Here is a 19,849-nt window from a genome sequence, read left to right on the forward strand (position 1 = left end):
GTTATTTTGAAAGTGGTTTATATATCAAAATCTTGAGAATTTTCCAGTTTAGGTGTCAGATTTGGCAAAAGTGAAGTTGTTGAAATTGGAATATGCAAAAGATGGTGGTGTGGTGATACATGGATGGATTGTGAATCCGATAAAATGAACACTATAGCTCGTCAGAGGAATTCCCATGTTCAAAGGGGTACTGATTTGGAAAGTAGAGGTGGAAATACAACTTTTGGTGTTTTGATTGGTGCTCTAGAGCTACTTTTTGGAAAGTTGTGATACAAAGTTTGAAACCCGTGAATCAGCATTTCAAGTGTTTTTTGGAAAATATTGTTAAGCGGATCGTGCAATTCAATGGAATCTTCAGCTTCTCAAGGTAGTCAAATGGCTAGAGTTTCACTTGGTGGTGGATTTTTGCTGATATGTGGCGTTTTGAAGAAATGTGATACCAAAGAAGTCACGAAGACAGTGTTTTCGGGGTGTTTGGGTACCATGGAAGGTGAAATATTTTGATGAGCAGAGAGCTATGAAGCTCAGGCTGTCATGGACGAGCAAATCAGATCTATGAGCTGTAAGCTTTAAATAAAACCTTTGATTAATTGAACTACGTTTGGTCACTTTCGAGCAATCACGAAGCTTGTAGCATTATAATTGATATAACTTACTTTTTGAGTGTAAATTAAACATCGGTTAATAATTAAATATTTTCAAATTTCCTTATAGTATTAAGGCACTAACACTAGCACCAGCGTCGTTAGTAGACGTCTGATCAGCTCAGAATTCCGTGTCGATTATTGTTCTTTGTAGTCTGCTAGGTTTTCGCGACTGAAATTATCTGGTGAAATAAAAAAAAACGGCCTACCCACTCGAAATTGTCATTTTCAAGCAAAATTATTGGACATAATATGAGAGAGTTCATATACTTTAAAATATTTCATAATTTATAAAACTGAATTCTCTATTAAGTTAATCAACTTTTAGGCTGTTTTGAGAAAAATTTCATGAACAGTAATGTTTTACCCTTATTTGTATGATATATTTAAGATAGGTACGTCGTTAAAAGTTTTGAAATTTCATAAACCAAAAAAAAAGTTGAAATATACCAAAATTTATAGAACTAGATTAGATATAGAAGCTTAATGACTATATATACAGTTTCTTTATATTTGTGTCATATGATTTTGTTTCGTTATTTGCGCTAGAAAATTTAGTCATGTGACCAAACCGCTTAATAGTACCAAATGGCTCTCGCTGCTCCAATTTTGTGAGTGGGGAAAATTTAGTAGCCTATATATTGTATTTCAACTTTTTTGTCTAATTTTCTGGTTTATTGTAACATAGAATTACATTTAAACTGTTGCTTCCAATATTGCCTAATGTCATCGCGCATTACCATTTTGGGCCAAAACGCCGGCTTGGGTAAATTTTGTGACACAAAAACAAAAACATAGATAACATAGAAAACATATACAACAAATTTACACAAGTTGTTTTGTACCCAATTATACACATTCCATTAAAGGCAAGCACCCTCAGCTACATATCATTCAAACTGCCGGTAATTTGGTTCTTTCAAAGGATGGTTATCATTTGTGATGCTGCTGGACTTCAAGAGATGTATTAGGTTTACCAAGGATCAGTTCTATCATTCAACAGCTCCAACTTCCTAAGAATCAGACTAAATTAGTGTGTTATCAGAGTGCCAAATGAACCATATTTACCCATCAATACTTTAATTAGTTCAGCTGTCTGAATGAGATGACCAAATGCAAAATGTGAATTGAAACTTTACAAAGATGCCGAATACCGTTTTCTTTTGATCATGAATGGACTTGTGAAACTTACGACTATGATTATACTGTTATCAAATGACTCACGTTCTTGGTAAATGACTCCTGGTTTTAATGGCATGGATGATGATACCAAAAGGCTAATACCTCATTTGATTCTCGTTTCTTGTAATGGCGACTGGCGTAGTTTACATAAATCCTGATTGTAGTGTATTTCGAATCTCGAATACTTTGTAAAATGATGTAGTTTACTAGGGCCTAACTAGGCTGCCTGGTCGATCTTGCAACCTATAACCAAACAACAGGTTTTGCGTTTCGTTTTTCGATCTTCTCAGTTACAAGCTCAACAACGTGCTACAGACAGTCAACTAACTAAAATATAAATGATATGTGGTATAATTCATAGAAAATGTAAAGTGTAAATAGTATACAAGTCAGTAACACATTACAAAATCAAACCTTTATAGTGTAAGATCAAATCAGCAGAATCGAGCGCAATTAATTACCGTTGACGCAAAGTTACGCCAATTGACGTACTAAATGGGGAAATTGCGCCTACTGGATATTTCGCAAATTGCGTTTTTGTGTTTTTATTGTAATGTTTTGTTTTTGTGCTACAACAATTTAATTTGTATTTAATCAATCGAATTCACTTTTGAACCAATGAAATGTCATTTGTCTTGAATACACTCATAGCACCAAATGACATTGTTGGTATCGTCTACGCAAAGCTGGTTGGAAACACTGAGTTTTTAGTCGTTGGCAAATCAAGTTGTATTGAGATATATTCCTTGCAAGGTGATCAACTAAAGCTGGAGAGAGCTATAGATCTGTATGATAATGTTTCAGATATTACAACAATCAAGTTATTCAAGTCTCAAAATGTGTTCTTAGTTGTTACTACAGGTTCAAGCAAGGTTTTTGTCATTGGGTTTGAGACATTACAGAAAGAGGTCTTGTTGGAGGTTTTTGATTTGAATACTGATGGTCATGATGGTACATTTTCAATTCAATCCAACACTCTGGTGGTGAATCAAAGGGACTCTTTGGTAGGGTACTTTACATTAGAAGGCATGGCGTGGTTTCATGAGATTGATGAAAGGATTTCGGAGATGGAGCTACAAGAATTTATACAACTGAAGAAAAAGAAGAAGAAATCATTATTTAAAAAGCCATTAGTAATGTCATTCCCCAAAAATGGAAGAGAAGCAAGGACACCAATGATAGTTGAGAAATTGAGTACATATGATGATGGAGACGAACCATTTATATTAGTTCTATACAGAGATGATCTATTTAACTACTATTTGAAAACTTTTATCAAGAAGGAGAATTCCTTGTTATTTCTGTCAAACCTTCAACTGGAAGAAGAGATCAAACCAATTTTGTTGAGCAGCACCATTGGATGCTTTGTGTTTGGTAAATCTGGGATATATTTAAAAACAGCTCCATATTACAATGCTGTTTCTCTATCCACAGTGCTTGATGCAGTTGAAGATACATCATTGGTCATCGACCACAACCATTCAAAGCAGTGTTGTCTGAAAAAAATGCTCCCAAAAGGTCATAGTTGGAATACCACTGCGGCTGTTTTTTTTGAAGGGAGTGATTCTGGTTCAATCAAGTTGGTGTTCATGTCCAACACGAATGAACTTTTCGTTTCTGAATTGCAAACGGATCTGGATCCTATTAAAGGTGAGCTTGTAATTAATTGTTGGAAAGTTGATAAATATGCTGGTGACTTAGACTCCTCCAAGATCATTACGCAGATGTGCTCTGATGTTTTTGCCTTGCACGGTCCAACTTCTTTTAGAGTTATCAGGCTAGACATAAAGAGAAAATCTTTTAAAGATCTTGATAGGAAAAAGTATATTTCTCCAATTCTTGATTTCAACATCTCTGGAACAGCATTACCAAAGATTCAAGTTTGCGGAGGAAGTGGATTAGGATCTGGTTACATCAATACGGAGTTTAAAGGATATAATGCTAAGCTCAGTAAAATTGGAAGGAAATTGCCAATAGAAACTGGTGTGCTGAATCTATGGATTTTTGATGACCACTTTGTTTTCAATTTATTTGACGCTGTTCGAATTTTCAAACTGGATCAAACTGGTTTCACGGAGGTTGATGATTTCCATGGTTTGAAAGAAGTTGATGGGAATCTTTTAGATTTGTCTTTATTTCATAATGAGTTGCTGATTGTTACAGAACGGGGTGTGTTTATTAACGGAAAAACTAGGTTCAACAGTGATATTAGTTTGGGTCATGTTGACAAGACTGGTAATATAACCTTTGTTTCAGGTAACACATTGATACACAAAAATGATAAACATTTAATATCCGATGATGCATCAACAATATATGCACTGAAACTGAACAAAGAAACCCATATAATGGTCGGTAATTGGGATGGATCAGTTTTACTGTTCGTTAATGGGAAGAAAAAGATTCTTAGAAAATCTCTGTTTGCAGTCAATTCTGTTTTGATCAAAAAGATTGGCAACTCCGTATGCTATATAACAGGTGACGCATCTGGTACCATTGGAATTAGCGTGGGTACCTCAACTGTTGACCTTAACATAGGTGATGCCCCTGTAACTTTGGTTGATTACACAGAGTTTTCGTTTCTTGCCTACAATGCTGAAAATGTGGTGAAGATAGAGCTTGATGAGATTGGAAACATTGTAAATCGGGGCTATTTGAACATTGGAGCTCCATATTTTATCAAATACCATTCCATTGATCAAAAACTAATTTGTTTTGAAAATGGTTACTTGAAGGAGATAGTTGTGAGCAATAATGAACTCAGTATATTGACAAATGAAACGTCGTTTCCCAAATTAGTTAGAAGAGCTGTCAAGTTTAAAAACTTTCTTCATTTGAGTTTGTTTGCATTGACCGGTTTCAGTTATGATAAGGTCAAGGGCCGAGAGGTTTGGAATTCAGAGTTACATGTTATTGACAATAATAATTTTGAAACCAAATTTGTTCATAAATTTGATCCTGGGATTGAAATCACCGATGTTGTTAACACTCAATATCACAAAGAACTTATTGATACATATGAAGAGGAGAACATTGGACTGGGTATGGAGAACGTGTTATCACAGTGTTTTGTTGTGTCGTGTGCTTACGGCTCTCAAGATGAACATGGTCCACCGTTGATGTTATTTTCAATTGACGAGCTTGGTCATTTACAATACCAATGCTCTTGTCCCAACATCAATGTCACATTTCAAAGCTTAACAAACCATGCTAATAGAATGATTATAGCCTCTGGTGATTCTGTGATTGCTTACAAAATTGAATATTCTATTGCTGATTCTAAGTTTTCATTGAAGAGAGTTTCTGATTCTTATCGCACTCGATATTTCACTTCTCATATTGAGTCTGTTGGTCCAGACATCATTGTTGGTGATTTATTAAAGGGAATATCGAGGCTTGAAATGAAGGTCAAGAAAGATATAGTTGGTGATGATGATTCAATTTTTAAATTTGAAGAAAGCTCTAAGGAAATGGAAAACATCCATTTTTTGACTGCGTTGGAGACATTTGAAAATACTGTTGTTACTGCAGATTCATTGAAAAATATAAAGGTTCATTATTTATCGGAGGATTCTAGTATTGTTGTCTCACAATTCAATATTGACGATCAGATCAATGTTATCAGAAAAATTGGCAATAACAGTTTGAATAGGGAGACATTTTCACAATTATTCAATGGTAATATTGAAGTAAACGGTCTTGAAGATATAGTGAATCTTTTTGTCTTGGGGTCTGTGAATGGTGGGTTTTATATTTTGAGTTTGATAACTGCAAGTGATGTGAACACAATATTAGAAAAATCACAAGAGACTATTGTTAGAGAATTGAAACCTATTTTATCCACAGAGCAAGATGAAGAAACGAAATTGGCTTCATTTATTGCCTTTAAATCGGTGAAAGGGTCTAAAAAGTGTTATGATAAAGCTCCGTTTGGTTTTATTGATGGTGATTTAATAAAGAGGTATGATAAGGGTCTTGGAGGTGAAATCATATCATCAAAATGTGTATTACTTTAGCTACAATTTTTGATTTAATGAATGAGCATGAAAAATTAATATCAACTTATTGATGTTATGTTATTGTATATTATACAAATGAATGAAAAATTATTGTAGTGCTGATTAGATTAATAAAGTTTCAATCTTGTCTTTAACAGCATAAATTTGGTTTTTCAAAGTTGAACCTTCATTAGTAGTGATTGAAGCAGCGATAACTGGTCTTGAAACACCACAAGCTCTACCTAAAGCAGTTTTAGATGGGACGAAAACGTATGGAACGTTTTTATCTTCACATAATAAAGGTAAATGTAACATAATTTCAATTGGTTCAGTGTCAGCAGCCATGATGATGAATTCAGAGATACCTCTGTTCAAAGTTTTGGTAGCTTCATTGGCACCTTTTTTCAATTGACGCAAGTTTTGAGCTTGTTGAGTAACATCAAGGATTTGTTGAGTTAAAGCAGAATCAGCTAATGGGAAAGCTTTTGGATTTGGAGCAGACATTTTTTTAATAATTTGGTAAAACTTGAATACAAATAGTTGTTGTTGTTATTGACAGTAGTGGGGGTTTAAAAAGAGGTTCCTTGCAAAAATAGCACTTTCTTTCTTTCAAATAGCTCGCCTCTAATGAGATATTGATCTGAAGAAAGGGAAAAGAAGTTGAAGGTAGAAGCTCATCTCTATAAATTTTTCTTTTTTCATATTGGCACATAGAAAAAAAATTTTCCATGGTGTGTCTCGAACCAGATATGAATTATTACCCTGCTATACTGACTTTATAGAAATGAGAATACGATTAAACTTCCCGATTAGGAAGTCTACAGGATGGAATTTGTACAATTCGTGAGAAACTCGATATAATACCCAAGAACCAAGGGAAAACTAATAATACTATATCATAATCACTTTTCTTACTAAAATCCCTTCATTTTCACCTCAATTCCCTTAAAAATACCATTGTTTTATTGCAAAAGTTCGCATCCATTTTCTGTCGAGACCCGGGTAAATTTCGAGATGTTAATTTGACTGCCTCCCTTTTTAAATCAACATTTTTTTTGAATTTGAGTGTATTTCAGGATTCAACTACTACAAAGTCGTATATTTGAACTACAATTAGTCTATTAAATCATATTCACAGAGTTACTTCACGATGTCTTCTGATCTTTGGTATGTTGCCTTGAGAGAGAATCTTGATGGGATCGATTGTGGTTGAGAAGCAATTGGTTGTTGATGAATTGGCAATGCGATTATTTGTTATCATTGAAGGGACATAAGTGTCGAGATGTTTCACCAAAAGCACTGGAATTTGGCACTTTATTGAGTCCTGGTACAAAGAGTAATGATAATGGAGGCGAATACACCCCATTGAGTCTTTTAATCGATACAATTGCTTTGATTCTAGTTGTTCATCGTTTATCTCCAGAAGATAAGGTGCCACGTTCAACCACAATTCATCTCATGATAGATTTACTTCATTTGAATCATTTTTCCTAACATTAGTATTATAGTCCAGTTTATGCCGTATGTCCTCCTTGAAACGTATTAGCTTTCGTCTTACTAACTCTCCATTTTAGCCATTCTTTGGTTCTATAGGTTGTGCTTCCGCCATCATCTTTACATGTTTTGGTGCTGCTTACGGTACTGCTAAATCAGGTGTTGGTATCTGTGCCACCTCTGTTTTAAGACCAGATCTTTTAGTTAAAAACATTGTCCCAGTTATTATGGCTGGTATTATTGCTATTTATGGTTTAGTTGTTTCTGTTTTAGTTTCAGATTCTTTAAAACAAACACAAGCTTTATACACTGGTTTCATCCAATTAGGTGCTGGTTTATCTGTTGGTTTATCAGGTTTAGCTGCCGGTTTCGCCATTGGTATTGTTGGTGATGCTGGTGTTCGTGGTACTGCTCAACAACCAAGATTATTTGTTGGTATGATTTTGATTTTAATTTTTGCTGAAGTTTTAGGTCTTTATGGGTTGATTGTTGCCTTATTATTGAACTCTCGTGCCAACCAAGATGTTGTTTGTTAATTGAACTTCATTAATTAGAATGAGATTAATCAAAAATTCATCATCTCTACCCACCTTCACACCTATCCAAAAAATATCTTCATATTATAGAAAAAGTGGAAACAATAAAAATTTGATCACCTGGTTGACCCAATAGTTTCTAATGTAATTTTTTTTGTTTTATTATTACTATCATTAATACAATTCAAAAAAATCTTCTATATAATTATTATTTTCATTTTTTATCTTTAATCGTCACTTTAAACTTTATTGTAGAGATGTATACACATACATGAGTTAGTTATAACTCTCTTCCATGAATGATCTACCTATTTCAACAGCAATATTTCTTCTCACTAATCTTAACAAAAGTGTTAAATCTGAAGGAATTGGAATCTCTGTTTCTTTTAACTGTTTAACCCAAAAACTTTCTGGTTTGTGTTTCAGCTTAGTTTCATCAACTGATATTTTGTATAAATGATTAGCTTCTTTTAAAACTTTTAATGATTTTTTACCCTTTTGATTTATAAATTGTTCATCAAATTCATCTAAAATCTTGACAACTGTTAATAACTCATTTTTGGATAAAACTTTTGGAGGCGTTAAAAAGATTATAAATGGTAAAATTTGGGAAATTAATAAACCAAATAATCTTGGAGGTAAATGTGGGAATTTCAACAATGATATTAATCTATTCAATGCCAAATTTAACGAACCTTCTTTCTTTAATTTCCAAAACTGGTACAAAATAGCATATGGTGCTAATAGTTGACGTAAAACAGGTGAAAGTTTTAAAGTTTCAGGATCAATATCTTGTATCACGATTGAATCATCAACAACTGCATTTATAATAATATCATCAATAGGTTCACCACGGATTAAAGAACTTTCAAAAATTAACCAACAATGATGTTTAACAAACTCAATCTCACCAGCACGTGCAAATAATGTTAGGGCTTCTAATAATAATCCATTACTTAATGATCTTTGTGCAGCAATTCTGAATATAACGTGTGCAATTTGTGGTAGTTTCAAACTAGCACATATAGTTAAAGCCCATTCAATATCATCATTTGTTTTGAAATTATATTTTGGTACATATTCAGCAATAACACTTCTTGCTGTTGGATTTCTTGATAATGCTAAAAGACCAATCCCCACAGGGATTAATGCCTCCACAGCTAAACAATCTAGAGCATGTCCATGTAACAAGAATTCAGAAACATTCCTTGTTGAAAATAAATCTTGATCTAATAATGATGCAAATGTTGACGAGATTTTACCATTTTCATCTTCATCTAATGAATAACCTCTTAATAAACCTTTAGCTTCACATAATGCAGAGACGTAAGCAGCTGTAGCTGTATTGAAAGAACTTAAAGATCTTAATACTTGGAGGAAATTACCTTCAAAGATATCAACACTTGCCACTTCCCAAACAACAGTTCTATCTGGTTGATGATGTTGTAACACATCTTGGAAATATTCATTCAATAACTCAGCAGATGGAATATGATAATAAATCAACCCAACTAATGCTTCATACCAAGTGTCTGAACTATCCAAAATAGCTGATTTATTACCTGCCAATATGCTGAAAAGGGTCTTGATGCTTTTAGTTAGTTCTGTGTTATTAGAGTTCCTTATTGAGGCATTAGAAGCAGCAGTAGCTGCAGCTTTTTTCCATTGTTTGAAAATATCAGGACTTGCTTGATTTGGGTAATTTCTTAATAAATTTTCAGCATCAGTAAAGAGGTTGAATAGATTTATATCCGTTTTGGACAAGTCTTGATAATTTGAACTTTTGATAGCTTCTGATGCATTTTGATATAAACCTCTGAGAACTAATTGGTTAACAAATTTCCAGAAAAATGGATGTTCATAAGGTTTAGCAGAGTTCATTATGGATTCACTTAATTCCAAACTTGGTTGAGGGTCAGCTCTATTGACCCAATTGGATAATAATGTTGGGACTTCATAATCTTCCGCAAAATAAACAGCTTTCAAACAGTTCAATATAAATAAACATTCCTCTAATTCAAAGATACTAGCGTCTGAATCTTCTTGATCTTGTTTGCGTTCAATGTATAGTTCTAATTCTTTTATAGTTAATGACATTGCCTTATTCAACACCTCTGTTTGCTCTTTCTGAGCATTCTTTTTAATCAACCCTATTGTTGCGACTGAGTAATATCTTTCATCTCCCAATGCTTCATATATGCTGTATAAACTTGAAATATAATCAGTGTAAAGTGGAGATGAATCGAATTGAGGGATTGTAGCTGGATATAGTTTAGTTTCTTGAGGGAAAACCTTGATTTCCTTGTCACTAGTTGGATCTTGTGAAATGAATCCAACACCATTTATACCATTTGGATTCAATTTGAACTTGAGTATTCTCGAGGTTTTGCTCCATTGCTCAACACCACCTGCCCCAATTGGCGCATCATCAAATCTCTTCAGCAACACATTGGATACTGGGTCCAATTCTTGATCTAGTTCAGAGTCTTCATCTTGATCACTTTCGTCATCGACAAAGTCGAATGTTTCATCCATTAAATCAACATCATTAACCTGGGGATTCACCATGGAGTCATCTTGATGGATCTGAAATGCCATTATTCACCACCAAAATCTCTTGAAACTGAGCTTTGAACTTTTAAAAGTTTTGATGTTTTCTTTCAAAAGTGTAAACAATTCGATCGATCTCAAATTTTTGGCATTTTGCGGGTAAAGTTCGCGAAAATGATAGTAGTAAAAAAAATTATCGTGAAGCTCATCTCATCAGTAAAAATTGGCTGAATCAGGTTTAAAACCAGGGATTAAAAAGGGTATAATGGCTCAGGTAAGTGTTATAGAATTGAAGATACTTGTGTGAGAACTGTATGCTAACATGAGGTTTTCTCAATAGAAAGAGTGGTCAGCTGAAGGGATCACCAGATTCTTGAGATCCAAAGATACATCCATTGAAGATATAATCCAAGTTTCAAACGATTTATTGGATGATAAGCTGGATGTTTACTTGCCCAATAAAGTTATTTTTGTATTCGAATTACTGTGTGATAGGTTAGGTGACAATAAATACAAGAAATATAGAGTGAATCCTGAGATATGGTTACTTTTCAACAAAACATGGACATTATTGGATTCTCAACCAAAGATTAGAAATCGTACTTTCCAAGGGTTAAGGTTCGGTGAAGCACTAGCATCTGCATTAAGTCATACTGAAAGTTCCAAGCAATTTTTGGAAACCATCACAACTACAATCAATTTTGTCAGATTCAATTCAGTAATCAGTAATAATGTATTTGACTTCTCACTAGACATATTGACTCAATACTTGGAATTATTGAACAAACTTTCAGATGAGCTAGAAGAAGAAGAAGTTTCTATAAAAGTCAATGGGATATCTTCATTTCTACAATCAATAATAAGTACAGAAAAGACATCTAAGAAATTCACAACTAATTTTGCATCAACTTCATTACCATCAATATTGAGATTGTCAGAAAAAAGACAACAACAATACCCACAATTGTTAGCATTGATCAAGAAAATATTATTGTCCAAAGAGCAACAAGAATCATTAATACCGAATTTGGTATCACTCATAAATACGAAACCTTCAACAGGCGCCATTGTTAATTATTATAGAATCATCATTGACACAATTTCCAAGAATGACATTGAATCCGCTGAAAAGATGTTTACTTTAATTACAGAAAAGCACCCAACTGCATCTGAGCAATTATTAGGATATCTTTCAAGCATCAAAAGAACTTTATCCCAAACATTTCTGGATACTATTATTGACAAGGAGTTTTCAAATAATCAACAAAATTGGAACCTGGTATCTTCTGTTGTGCAATTGGATATTGAAATTGGTATCAAGAATTCAGAAAAGATAATGACAAGTCTCGAGGAACAAGTTTATGAAGAGGATTTGAAACTTGGTGAACAGCTAGTGAACTCTTTCATAAGAGCTAGAGAACTTGTGAACTTCTTTGAATTATGGCTAAAGGTGATCAAAGCTAATCCAACTTCAAGATGGTTGAAATCGGAATTCACTGAAGTTGTCTCTCATAATATTCATGTTTTATCATTTTCACAATTAAAGACCTTGATTGATCTTTTGTTATCATCTGATGTTGATGTTGCAGAACTCACTTTATTAAATACTGTGGTTCAAGGTTTGTTCAAAACTCAAGATACAGTACTTGTGCAACAAGCCAGAGAATTATTCAGTCCAATTTGGAGCATTAACCAAGACCAGGATCAATTGTGGTATCTTAAATTCCAACTTTTATGTCTTTATGAAGATATTTTGGACTCTAGTGGATTTGAAAAAATTATCAAGGATTCAAAATCTCCAAAAAATATTAATCATTATTATACATTGTTCCGTACTAGAGAAATTTTTGAATATGATATTTCACCACTTGCACCAAAATTTCTAAGTTTCTTGAAGAAATCAAAACTAACATCTGAAATCTTGCAAACTGTATTCACTCGTTGGTTTGTGCTTGTAAACTTGTTATTTACAAGTGAACAAATTGAGCAGATTGTTGATTTATTACTATCTGATGTGAATTCTGCATCAAAGATATTTGAAAATGATTTATTATTTGAACAACAAAAGATTACAGAAACTTTAATCAATCAAATCAGTTCTTCTTTCAGCGATAAGAAAGCTGATAAATCATTTAAGATCCAAGTTTTGCAATTGATTCCAATACAATGTTATCCAAGAAGATTAAAATCATTGATACTTGATCAATTAGTTGACGAAGTTTTAAGCAAGCATTCATCAAACAAGCAAATTATCCTTGAAACAATTCAACACATTTTACAAACACCTACATTCAGATCAAAGATTGAATCAGACATTTCAACAATTTACAAAATTGTGGACACTTTCCCAGAAACCAACCTTTTTGAAAAAATATGGCCTCATTACATTCAACAAATCAAAGAAACAACAAGTCAGGATTTCATAAGTTCTATAATTGATCATGTTACTCAATCATTTTCTCAAAACAAGAGTAATAAACTTTCTTCATCTTTTTACATTGGATTCACAATTTTGTCAAACCCTCCATGCACTGATGCTTCCAATGTATTGGAATTGAAATCTGCATTTGTCAATGCATCCAAGAGGTTATTAAATTCATTCATTGATAAGTCCAAAGGTAAAAATTCAGAAATATCATGGTTATTAAATGTCTTGTACCAATTAAACCTAAGTATTGAAGATTTCAAGTTGTTGAAACCATCAATTCAAAATTTCGGTAAGCAATTGACAGAGGGTGATAATGTCGCAAAAACAAATATTTTCTTGTTGTTTTCAAAATTTCCACAAACTGGTGATTTTGCCATTGAATATTTTGAAGCTTTATACATTGTCCTAAGGGATTCAGGGATCTCCAGTGAAGAATTGTTGAAAGGTTTAGGAAATGTTGTATCTTCATTAACCCAAGAGGAATTTTCAAAATCTTTTAAAGTATTGATTGAATCATTCAATGATAATAGTGACAATTCATTATACTTTGTTGAAATCTTGTCAATTTACTGGAAATTCTTCCAACGTGATTCACCAGATTCAATTAAATTCTTCATCAATTCCCTTTCAACTGTTTTACTCAATTTCCATAAAATTTCTCATTCACAAGGTTTAATCCACATTTTAAACTCCATCAAATCATTACTCGTTGAGAAAACATGGATCATCACACAATATGGATTAGAATTAATCATAACGTTATTATCCAAAACTGCAGATTCACTACTCATTTCCAACAACATCCATAGTGAAGAAATTTACCAATCCCTCACAACTACACTATCCACCATATTATTGATCCAGAGATACAGATTGTCAAATCGTCATCATCTAATCATTTCACTATTCAAATCATTATTAGCATGTTTATCAAAACGTCAACATAATGGGGTCTTATCCAGTTCCATCAATGCAGGTGAGAAGTTTGCAAGAGTATTGACAAATCTATGTGAACCTAGCCAACATAGTTTCAAAGAAGCTTCTAATGGATTAAACTCTTCAACTTCATTGGCCAAGAAGGCTCTTAGAAAGCATTTAGCAGTGTTGTTATTATCCTATATCTATTTTGCACTGAAGTATTCGTTTGATTCACATGTTAGAGAGGCTATATTACCTGGTGTGTTCAGTATGTTTGATGTGTTGTCACAGGATGAATTGGTTCTTGTTAGTACTTCGTTAGATTATTCAGGGAGAACTTATTATAGATCGTTATATGATGATTACAAAAAAATTGGGAAATGGAAAACAGATTGAATAAAGTGTTTATTGTTGATCTAGTTGAGTATAACGACCTCTTGAAGATGTTAATTTTATAATGATTCTTTGGTAGAACGTTGTGATTATTTGATCAATATGTTGGATCTTGTCCCAGATTAAATCATCTTTCTGGAACTTCAATTCATTTGTATCTTCATGATGATGTGAATGATGTAAATAGTATTCATATTTTAGGATGTCCTTTCTTGTAATCAAACCTTGTAGTAAACCTTCATGTTGGACTAGTATACATTTCGGTCCAACTTTATGGAAAACATCCAGCACTGTTTCTAATGGAGTGCCCAATTCCACAGATATTGGTGCTTCATTTATATAATGACTGAAATCTAGACAGTTTGTTTTATTTGAAGGAGTGAATTTGCATGGTATATCTGGTGATGATGATGATTTATCTAAAACTGCAATTATTTCATCTCTTCCAATTGTTCCCTTAATCAATGGATTTTGCAAACTTTGAATTATGGGGAAAGTTTGGAAGTCAGTATCGGAAATGATAATCCTCAAATTTTCCAAAGTCAACCCAGTTTCAGGCAACGAAGCAGTCTTCACACACATTGCATCATCAACAGGATGTTCAAAAAAATCATGATCTTCATGAGGATCAATGAATGGCAACCCATTGAAAACAATCATTTGATCAGCAATCCCACCTTTCCCATACTTATCATTAATGATCTTTGTCACAGCGACTGTAATCATTGTTGGAATGATATATTTCAAAGCACCAGTCAATTCGAACATAATCACCACAACGGTGACAGTCAAATGAGTGATCCCACTTAGAGCAGCACCTGCACCCAAGAATGCATAAGTCCCCGGCGTGATACATTTTGAATTATCAGCAAGACAACCAGTTGTGAAGTATTTTGAATTGGGGAAATTCTTGTGGGCAATTTGAACCAATATACCCAGGGCTCTACCGAATGTTGCTCCACAGGCCATTGATGGGACAAATATACCAGCTGGGACTTTACAACCATAAGTTAGGATGATTAAAACCATTCTAATGATTGTTGCCAAGATCAGGGTTGTTAAAGTGTTGAAGATTTTATAATTTGTGGAAAGGTTGCAAATTTTATGATTTTCAAAAGAATCATTACAAGCTTCAAATAATATTTGCATGCCTTCAGTCATATCCAATTTTAAAAAATCATTAAAATATGAAATGACAGATGTTATTAAAGCTAATGTGAGGACTTCCTTCATTGCGAAATTTGTAAGGAATTTCCTTCTGAAACTAACCGTCTTGATATTGAATTTACTAATTAGGATACCGTATCCACCTCCAAATAATCCCAAGATTATAAAGAATGGGATCTCTAAGAAATGCCAATCCTGATCATAAGAAACTTCAAACATAACGACTTGCCCAGTTCTGAAAGGATTCATCAATTTCAATATGAACACTGCAACTAATGAACAATAATAAGATTCCCACATTGTTGACAACTTAAACATGTTTGAAATCTCCTCAATGGAGAACAAGACACCACCCATTGGACTACCAAACGCAACAGCAACACCAGCAGCACTTGAAGCAACCAATATGTTTTTAAAAGTCAAGGATGAACTTGTCTTTGAAGATTCACGTCTTAGCAAGATTTTGGAGATAATACTCCCCACACAAACAGCATAATGAACAGAGGGACCTTCTTTACCCACACTTAGCCCGGAAGCAATGGCCAAGGGTAGCCCAATTGCCTTGATTATAAAAGTCCAAGTGTTTAAAAACCCACTCAGGGTGAAGCCTGAGACTATGCATTTGATCTCTGAGATTCCTGAACCAGCAGCAGCAGGCGCATAGTGTAGCACTAACGAACAAGCAATAAACCCCAGTGTTAACGAAATGGAAATGAACATTATATAGTTGAATGGTGCAAAAGATGAATATTCCACCCAATTGGAACATTGAGATTCGTTTAATTCACCCCAGCAGCAGAAATTCCTATTTAGATAGAAATGTGAAGAACAATAACCGGTTCGTAAGTTTGATAGATATTCAGTAACGATGTTCAAACTCCCAGCGACAACACCGATAGTTATACCGACCAGCGTGAGTATGATATAGGTCTGTAAGGATTGGTATATCTTCAATAGTTTGAAGTTTGATTGTGTTTTCTGTAGGAATAGTTTTCTTTTATTACTCTGTAGGTTGTCATTGACCCAGTCTATGGTTTTGAAGTCGTTGAACTTTGCCAGCTGGGGGATGTTGGAGTCCCATGGCACTGAGTCGCCAGTAACATCTATCTGGTCCAGTTCTAGTTGGAAGGACGAGCTGCTGTGTGTCATTGAGGCATGTTTTGGTGATGTTGTTGATACGTTGCAATTCGCGAAATGCTGATTTTCATTTTCTGATTTTCTGATTTTTAAAAGTTGTTTTGTTTCTTGACCCTTGAGATATCGAAATACGTACAAAAAGTTTGATCAAAAAGTGCACTTTTCTCAATTACACAGGACTTTAACTAAGCTAATTGCTAATTGCATGAAAGCTATTGAGCAGTAATAGAAGCTCAAGTGAGTACTACTGAAGAAGATAATGGTGATCTGTATTCATCAATACTCTTTACTGGCTATTCACGATCAAATGGATTCAATACTTGGTTTAATTCTCTGTTTTAATCAAAAAGGATTCCAACTATAAGAAATACACAATAATTTTACACATTCTAATCACCAAGTCGTAATCAATTAGTACTGATAATATACTCTCACCACAAGCTCCTGGTAGAACCCAAATTTGTTAGGGATTTTTTTTTTCGCACACAAAAAAAAAGAATCAACTTGAAATCCCGTGAGAAAATGACAGATCCCCGATAAAAAATGACAGATTTTGGTTGGGAGGATCAAAAAAGCCAAAAAATCTGAAAAGTGCTGATATTTTTTCAAAAATCTAAAAAAAATGACTAAGACCTGAGATTCTAACGCGAGTTTGCCAAATGGTTTCCAGGATATCTCAACGCCAACGTTTCCATATTATGAGTGACTGCTTGGGATGAGCACTGCATTGGCTTAGGTTATGAATGATTGAAGTTTGTTTCATTTTGGAGCCGTGAATGTCCTTAACTTTGGCGTTTTAGTTGAAAAGTTGGTGCTAAAGTTTTGACAATTTAGTACAAAATCTATAATAGTTAAGGGTATGGAGGTCGTAAAAGGTTTGTGATAGATACTACATGGAAAACAGCTATTTGAAATTAGGGAAATATATTTGGTTTAGTTTCAGAGTGTCTGGTGGCTCTGGAATGTTTGCTGTATTACTGCTGAATTTTTGAAAAATAGCCTGGAAATAAACTGGCCAACTTCTCCACGCGTTATATGAAGCGTCAACGCTGGAGTGTATACATGTTCTATATTTATGGATACCTAGAGAGCAGTGGCCTAACATGGGGACCTTTTTAAGAATTAGTTCAAAGTCAATTGGTGATGAACCTGAACGTTTCACAGCTGATATTTTGACATTCATGACTATGCGGGCCAACCAATAGCTTCACCGCTCCACACCAACAGATTATTTCTGGAATATGTGCGAATAGTGAACTTTCGATGCTGGGAAATATGCTGAACTGTTTTTTGAGTGTAAAAAATGGGTCGAAGGGAAAAATAAAGCCACTGCTTATATTGGTTCCCTGCGGAGCTAATCTGAAAAGCGAACCGCAAAATCTTGAGACAATATGTAACCACAAGAGCAACTTTTGAAAGTCCATGAAGTACCGCTCTGTACTCTAGATATGCTGCTGTATAATTTCTATTATTCAATGAGAATTTTAAGTGAGATCTGGCTGAAATGTAGAAAGATATGGTGATAGTTACAATTGTAAGAAGGTCCTATCTTGGTGCACTAATTTCGTATATCTGTTGAGCTTTCTTTTTTCCAGTGCTTATATGAAAGTGTTGTTCATATACCATTGTATCTTAAAGTACTTGAAGTATCTCATTTGCACAACGTTTTGGCTCCAAAACATTGATGACAAAATCGTCAAAATTCACTTAAATTTTTTGTGTCAAAATATTTTTGTGTCATCTCCGAACCTGACAAAAAAAAATTTCACTTCAAATTTTTCAAAAAAATTTCGCTAAGTCCTGAAACTTCATGTTGACTTTCCATTGCAAAACGTAGTCTAGAGCCATCACCTTTGCTTCTATTTTTAAGCTCTAAATTGTATTATGTCCCTAATATATGGGTATAATGACTCAGTCTGTTCGCTGTTGCATATACGCAGTGAAGAGTCTTATAGAGGCCAGTTGTCCATCTGAAGTGCCGAAGCAGTTTTGAATTTTCCATATGTAAACCCTTAAAAAGGGGCCAGAAACCCTATAACTACAGAGATAACCATGATAGAACTAATTGAGAAGCTGCGTATGACCTTATTAATTGTTTCTGAGTCTATTGGGTTCATTAGTGCTGGTTAAAGTCAACTTCTAAACGGTTGAAGAGATCACGTTTTATAGGCGTCAACAAATAGGTATTTATGACACAATTCGATGGGACAGTTCTTTCCCAAACGTACAATGCAGGTCCTCTAGAGTAACTACAAAATATATTATTCTTGCTCTTGGTAATCCGTTTGTAAAGTAAGATCAAAAAGCTCTTTTCTATTTGACAAAACTTCTGTGGGAATAATGCATATGTTTTGGAAAGGCAGCTCACTGAATTTATGGACCAATAATTGAATTTAAAAAGCCATTGAATCATTAATTATGCGTTTCCTATTCAATGCTAAATCTTGTAAAATATCAGTTATATAGTTGGTTTGCTCTTAATATCCAATTGTTTAATGGTCGATTGAACATCGAAGAAGAGTCGAAATTTCTTGCCGGGTTTTGCTCTTCAACCCATCCACTAGTAGACCAAAAAGATACACTATGACAATAAGAAATGCCTTAAAACTTTAAAGTATCAAAGAGAAATCTATGTCTGTCTGTAAATACCTGAAAATAAGCAGCTGAATCCAGATCACTATGTTTGATACGGGTCTCAGACCTGCTCATTAGATTGGTTCTCTGTTCAAGAACATGGCCGTTTTACACTCCCTCAATGCTCTTGGTAGCGAGATCAGTTTCACAAACACCCAATTACAACTTCTTGAACCTGAAATACTTCTACTTCTCGTGTTGTGACTGTATTAACTCGTATCAACACGTATGTGTCAAACTCGCGTCTATTCCATATTCTAATTGTGGCCTCTAACAAATATATTTGAAAAGTAAATGACAGAATATCCTCTACTGTGTGTATATAAGGTAATTCCGATGTTCTATTAATATACATATAATGTTACAATTAGTGGATTCTTGATTCTTCTTATAGTTGATGTGAAATGTTGAGTATTGATGAATTGTGCATAATTGGTTATTCTGGTTATGTAATACCTGACATTCCCCCCCTCATTTCTGAGTATTTATTGAATGTAATAATATTAAATATGATGAAACTTGATTTGGAACTATATTGTGTTGTCTTTTGTTAACCGGTGTTCAATTGGTTGTGATTGAATATGAAAGAATGAGTGAAGTACCTATAGATTTAAAAAGAAATGATTCTTGAATGGTGTGGAGGTTAATGTCTTTTGAATTTCAGGACCTGAGTATTTCTTGGTGAGAAAATCTGAGCAGTTTGAGATACCTGAAATATGATGGAATGTAACAATGTTATCTTCTTGTAGCTATTTAAGTTGTTTAAAA

At 33.9% G+C, this 19,849-nt stretch overlaps 6 protein-coding genes across 6 annotated transcripts; 3 read left to right on the forward strand and 3 right to left on the reverse strand.

Moving 5' to 3' along the window:
* Positions 1 to 2,449: 2,449 nt before the first annotated feature.
* MLO127 (Mlo127p) lies at positions 2,450 to 5,842 on the forward strand (the record flags this gene model as incomplete). Its single annotated transcript, XM_019185168.1, has 1 exon — positions 2,450 to 5,842. One exon carries the CDS (start codon positions 2,450 to 2,452, stop codon positions 5,840 to 5,842), a length of 3,393 nt encoding a protein of 1,130 aa, XP_019036941.1.
* A 105-nt stretch (positions 5,843 to 5,947) lies between these two features.
* On the reverse strand, positions 5,948 to 6,328 carry SNU13 (RNA binding protein SNU13; the record flags this gene model as incomplete). The annotated part of the gene is made up of 1 exon (XM_019182239.1): positions 5,948 to 6,328. One exon carries the CDS (start codon positions 6,326 to 6,328, stop codon positions 5,948 to 5,950), a length of 381 nt encoding a protein of 126 aa, XP_019036942.1.
* A 593-nt stretch (positions 6,329 to 6,921) lies between these two features.
* Positions 6,922 to 7,984, forward strand: VMA3 (H(+)-transporting V0 sector ATPase subunit c). Its single transcript, XM_019184216.1, has 3 exons — positions 6,922 to 6,991; positions 7,333 to 7,345; positions 7,399 to 7,984. Exons 1-3 carry the CDS (start codon positions 6,975 to 6,977, stop codon positions 7,852 to 7,854), a joined length of 486 nt encoding a protein of 161 aa, XP_019036943.1. The 5' UTR covers positions 6,922 to 6,974; the 3' UTR covers positions 7,855 to 7,984.
* Positions 7,985 to 8,364: 380 nt separating this feature from the next.
* NUP85 (Nup85p) lies at positions 8,365 to 10,125 on the reverse strand (the record flags this gene model as incomplete). Its single annotated transcript, XM_019180548.1, has 1 exon — positions 8,365 to 10,125. A coding segment is annotated over one exon (1,761 nt), but the record flags the coding sequence as incomplete, so codon positions are not given.
* Positions 10,126 to 10,650: 525 nt separating this feature from the next.
* Positions 10,651 to 14,046, forward strand: URB2 (ribosome biogenesis protein URB2; the record flags this gene model as incomplete). The annotated part of the gene is made up of 3 exons (XM_019180495.1): positions 10,651 to 10,678; positions 10,745 to 14,009; positions 14,042 to 14,046. The coding sequence occupies exons 1-3, from the start codon at positions 10,670 to 10,672 to the stop codon at positions 14,044 to 14,046; spliced, it is 3,279 nt and encodes a 1,092-aa protein (XP_019036945.1). The 5' UTR covers positions 10,651 to 10,669.
* Positions 14,047 to 14,155: 109 nt separating this feature from the next.
* GEF1 (Gef1p) lies at positions 14,156 to 16,459 on the reverse strand (the record flags this gene model as incomplete). The annotated part of the gene is made up of 1 exon (XM_019182297.1): positions 14,156 to 16,459. The coding sequence occupies one exon, from the start codon at positions 16,457 to 16,459 to the stop codon at positions 14,156 to 14,158; it is 2,304 nt and encodes a 767-aa protein (XP_019036946.1).
* Between the last annotated feature and the right edge of the window lie 3,390 nt (positions 16,460 to 19,849).

The sequence above is a fragment of the Wickerhamomyces anomalus genome (assembly GCF_001661255.1).
Source record: "Wickerhamomyces anomalus NRRL Y-366-8 unplaced genomic scaffold WICANscaffold_6, whole genome shotgun sequence".
Taxonomy (NCBI): domain Eukaryota; kingdom Fungi; phylum Ascomycota; class Saccharomycetes; order Phaffomycetales; family Wickerhamomycetaceae; genus Hansenula; species Hansenula anomala.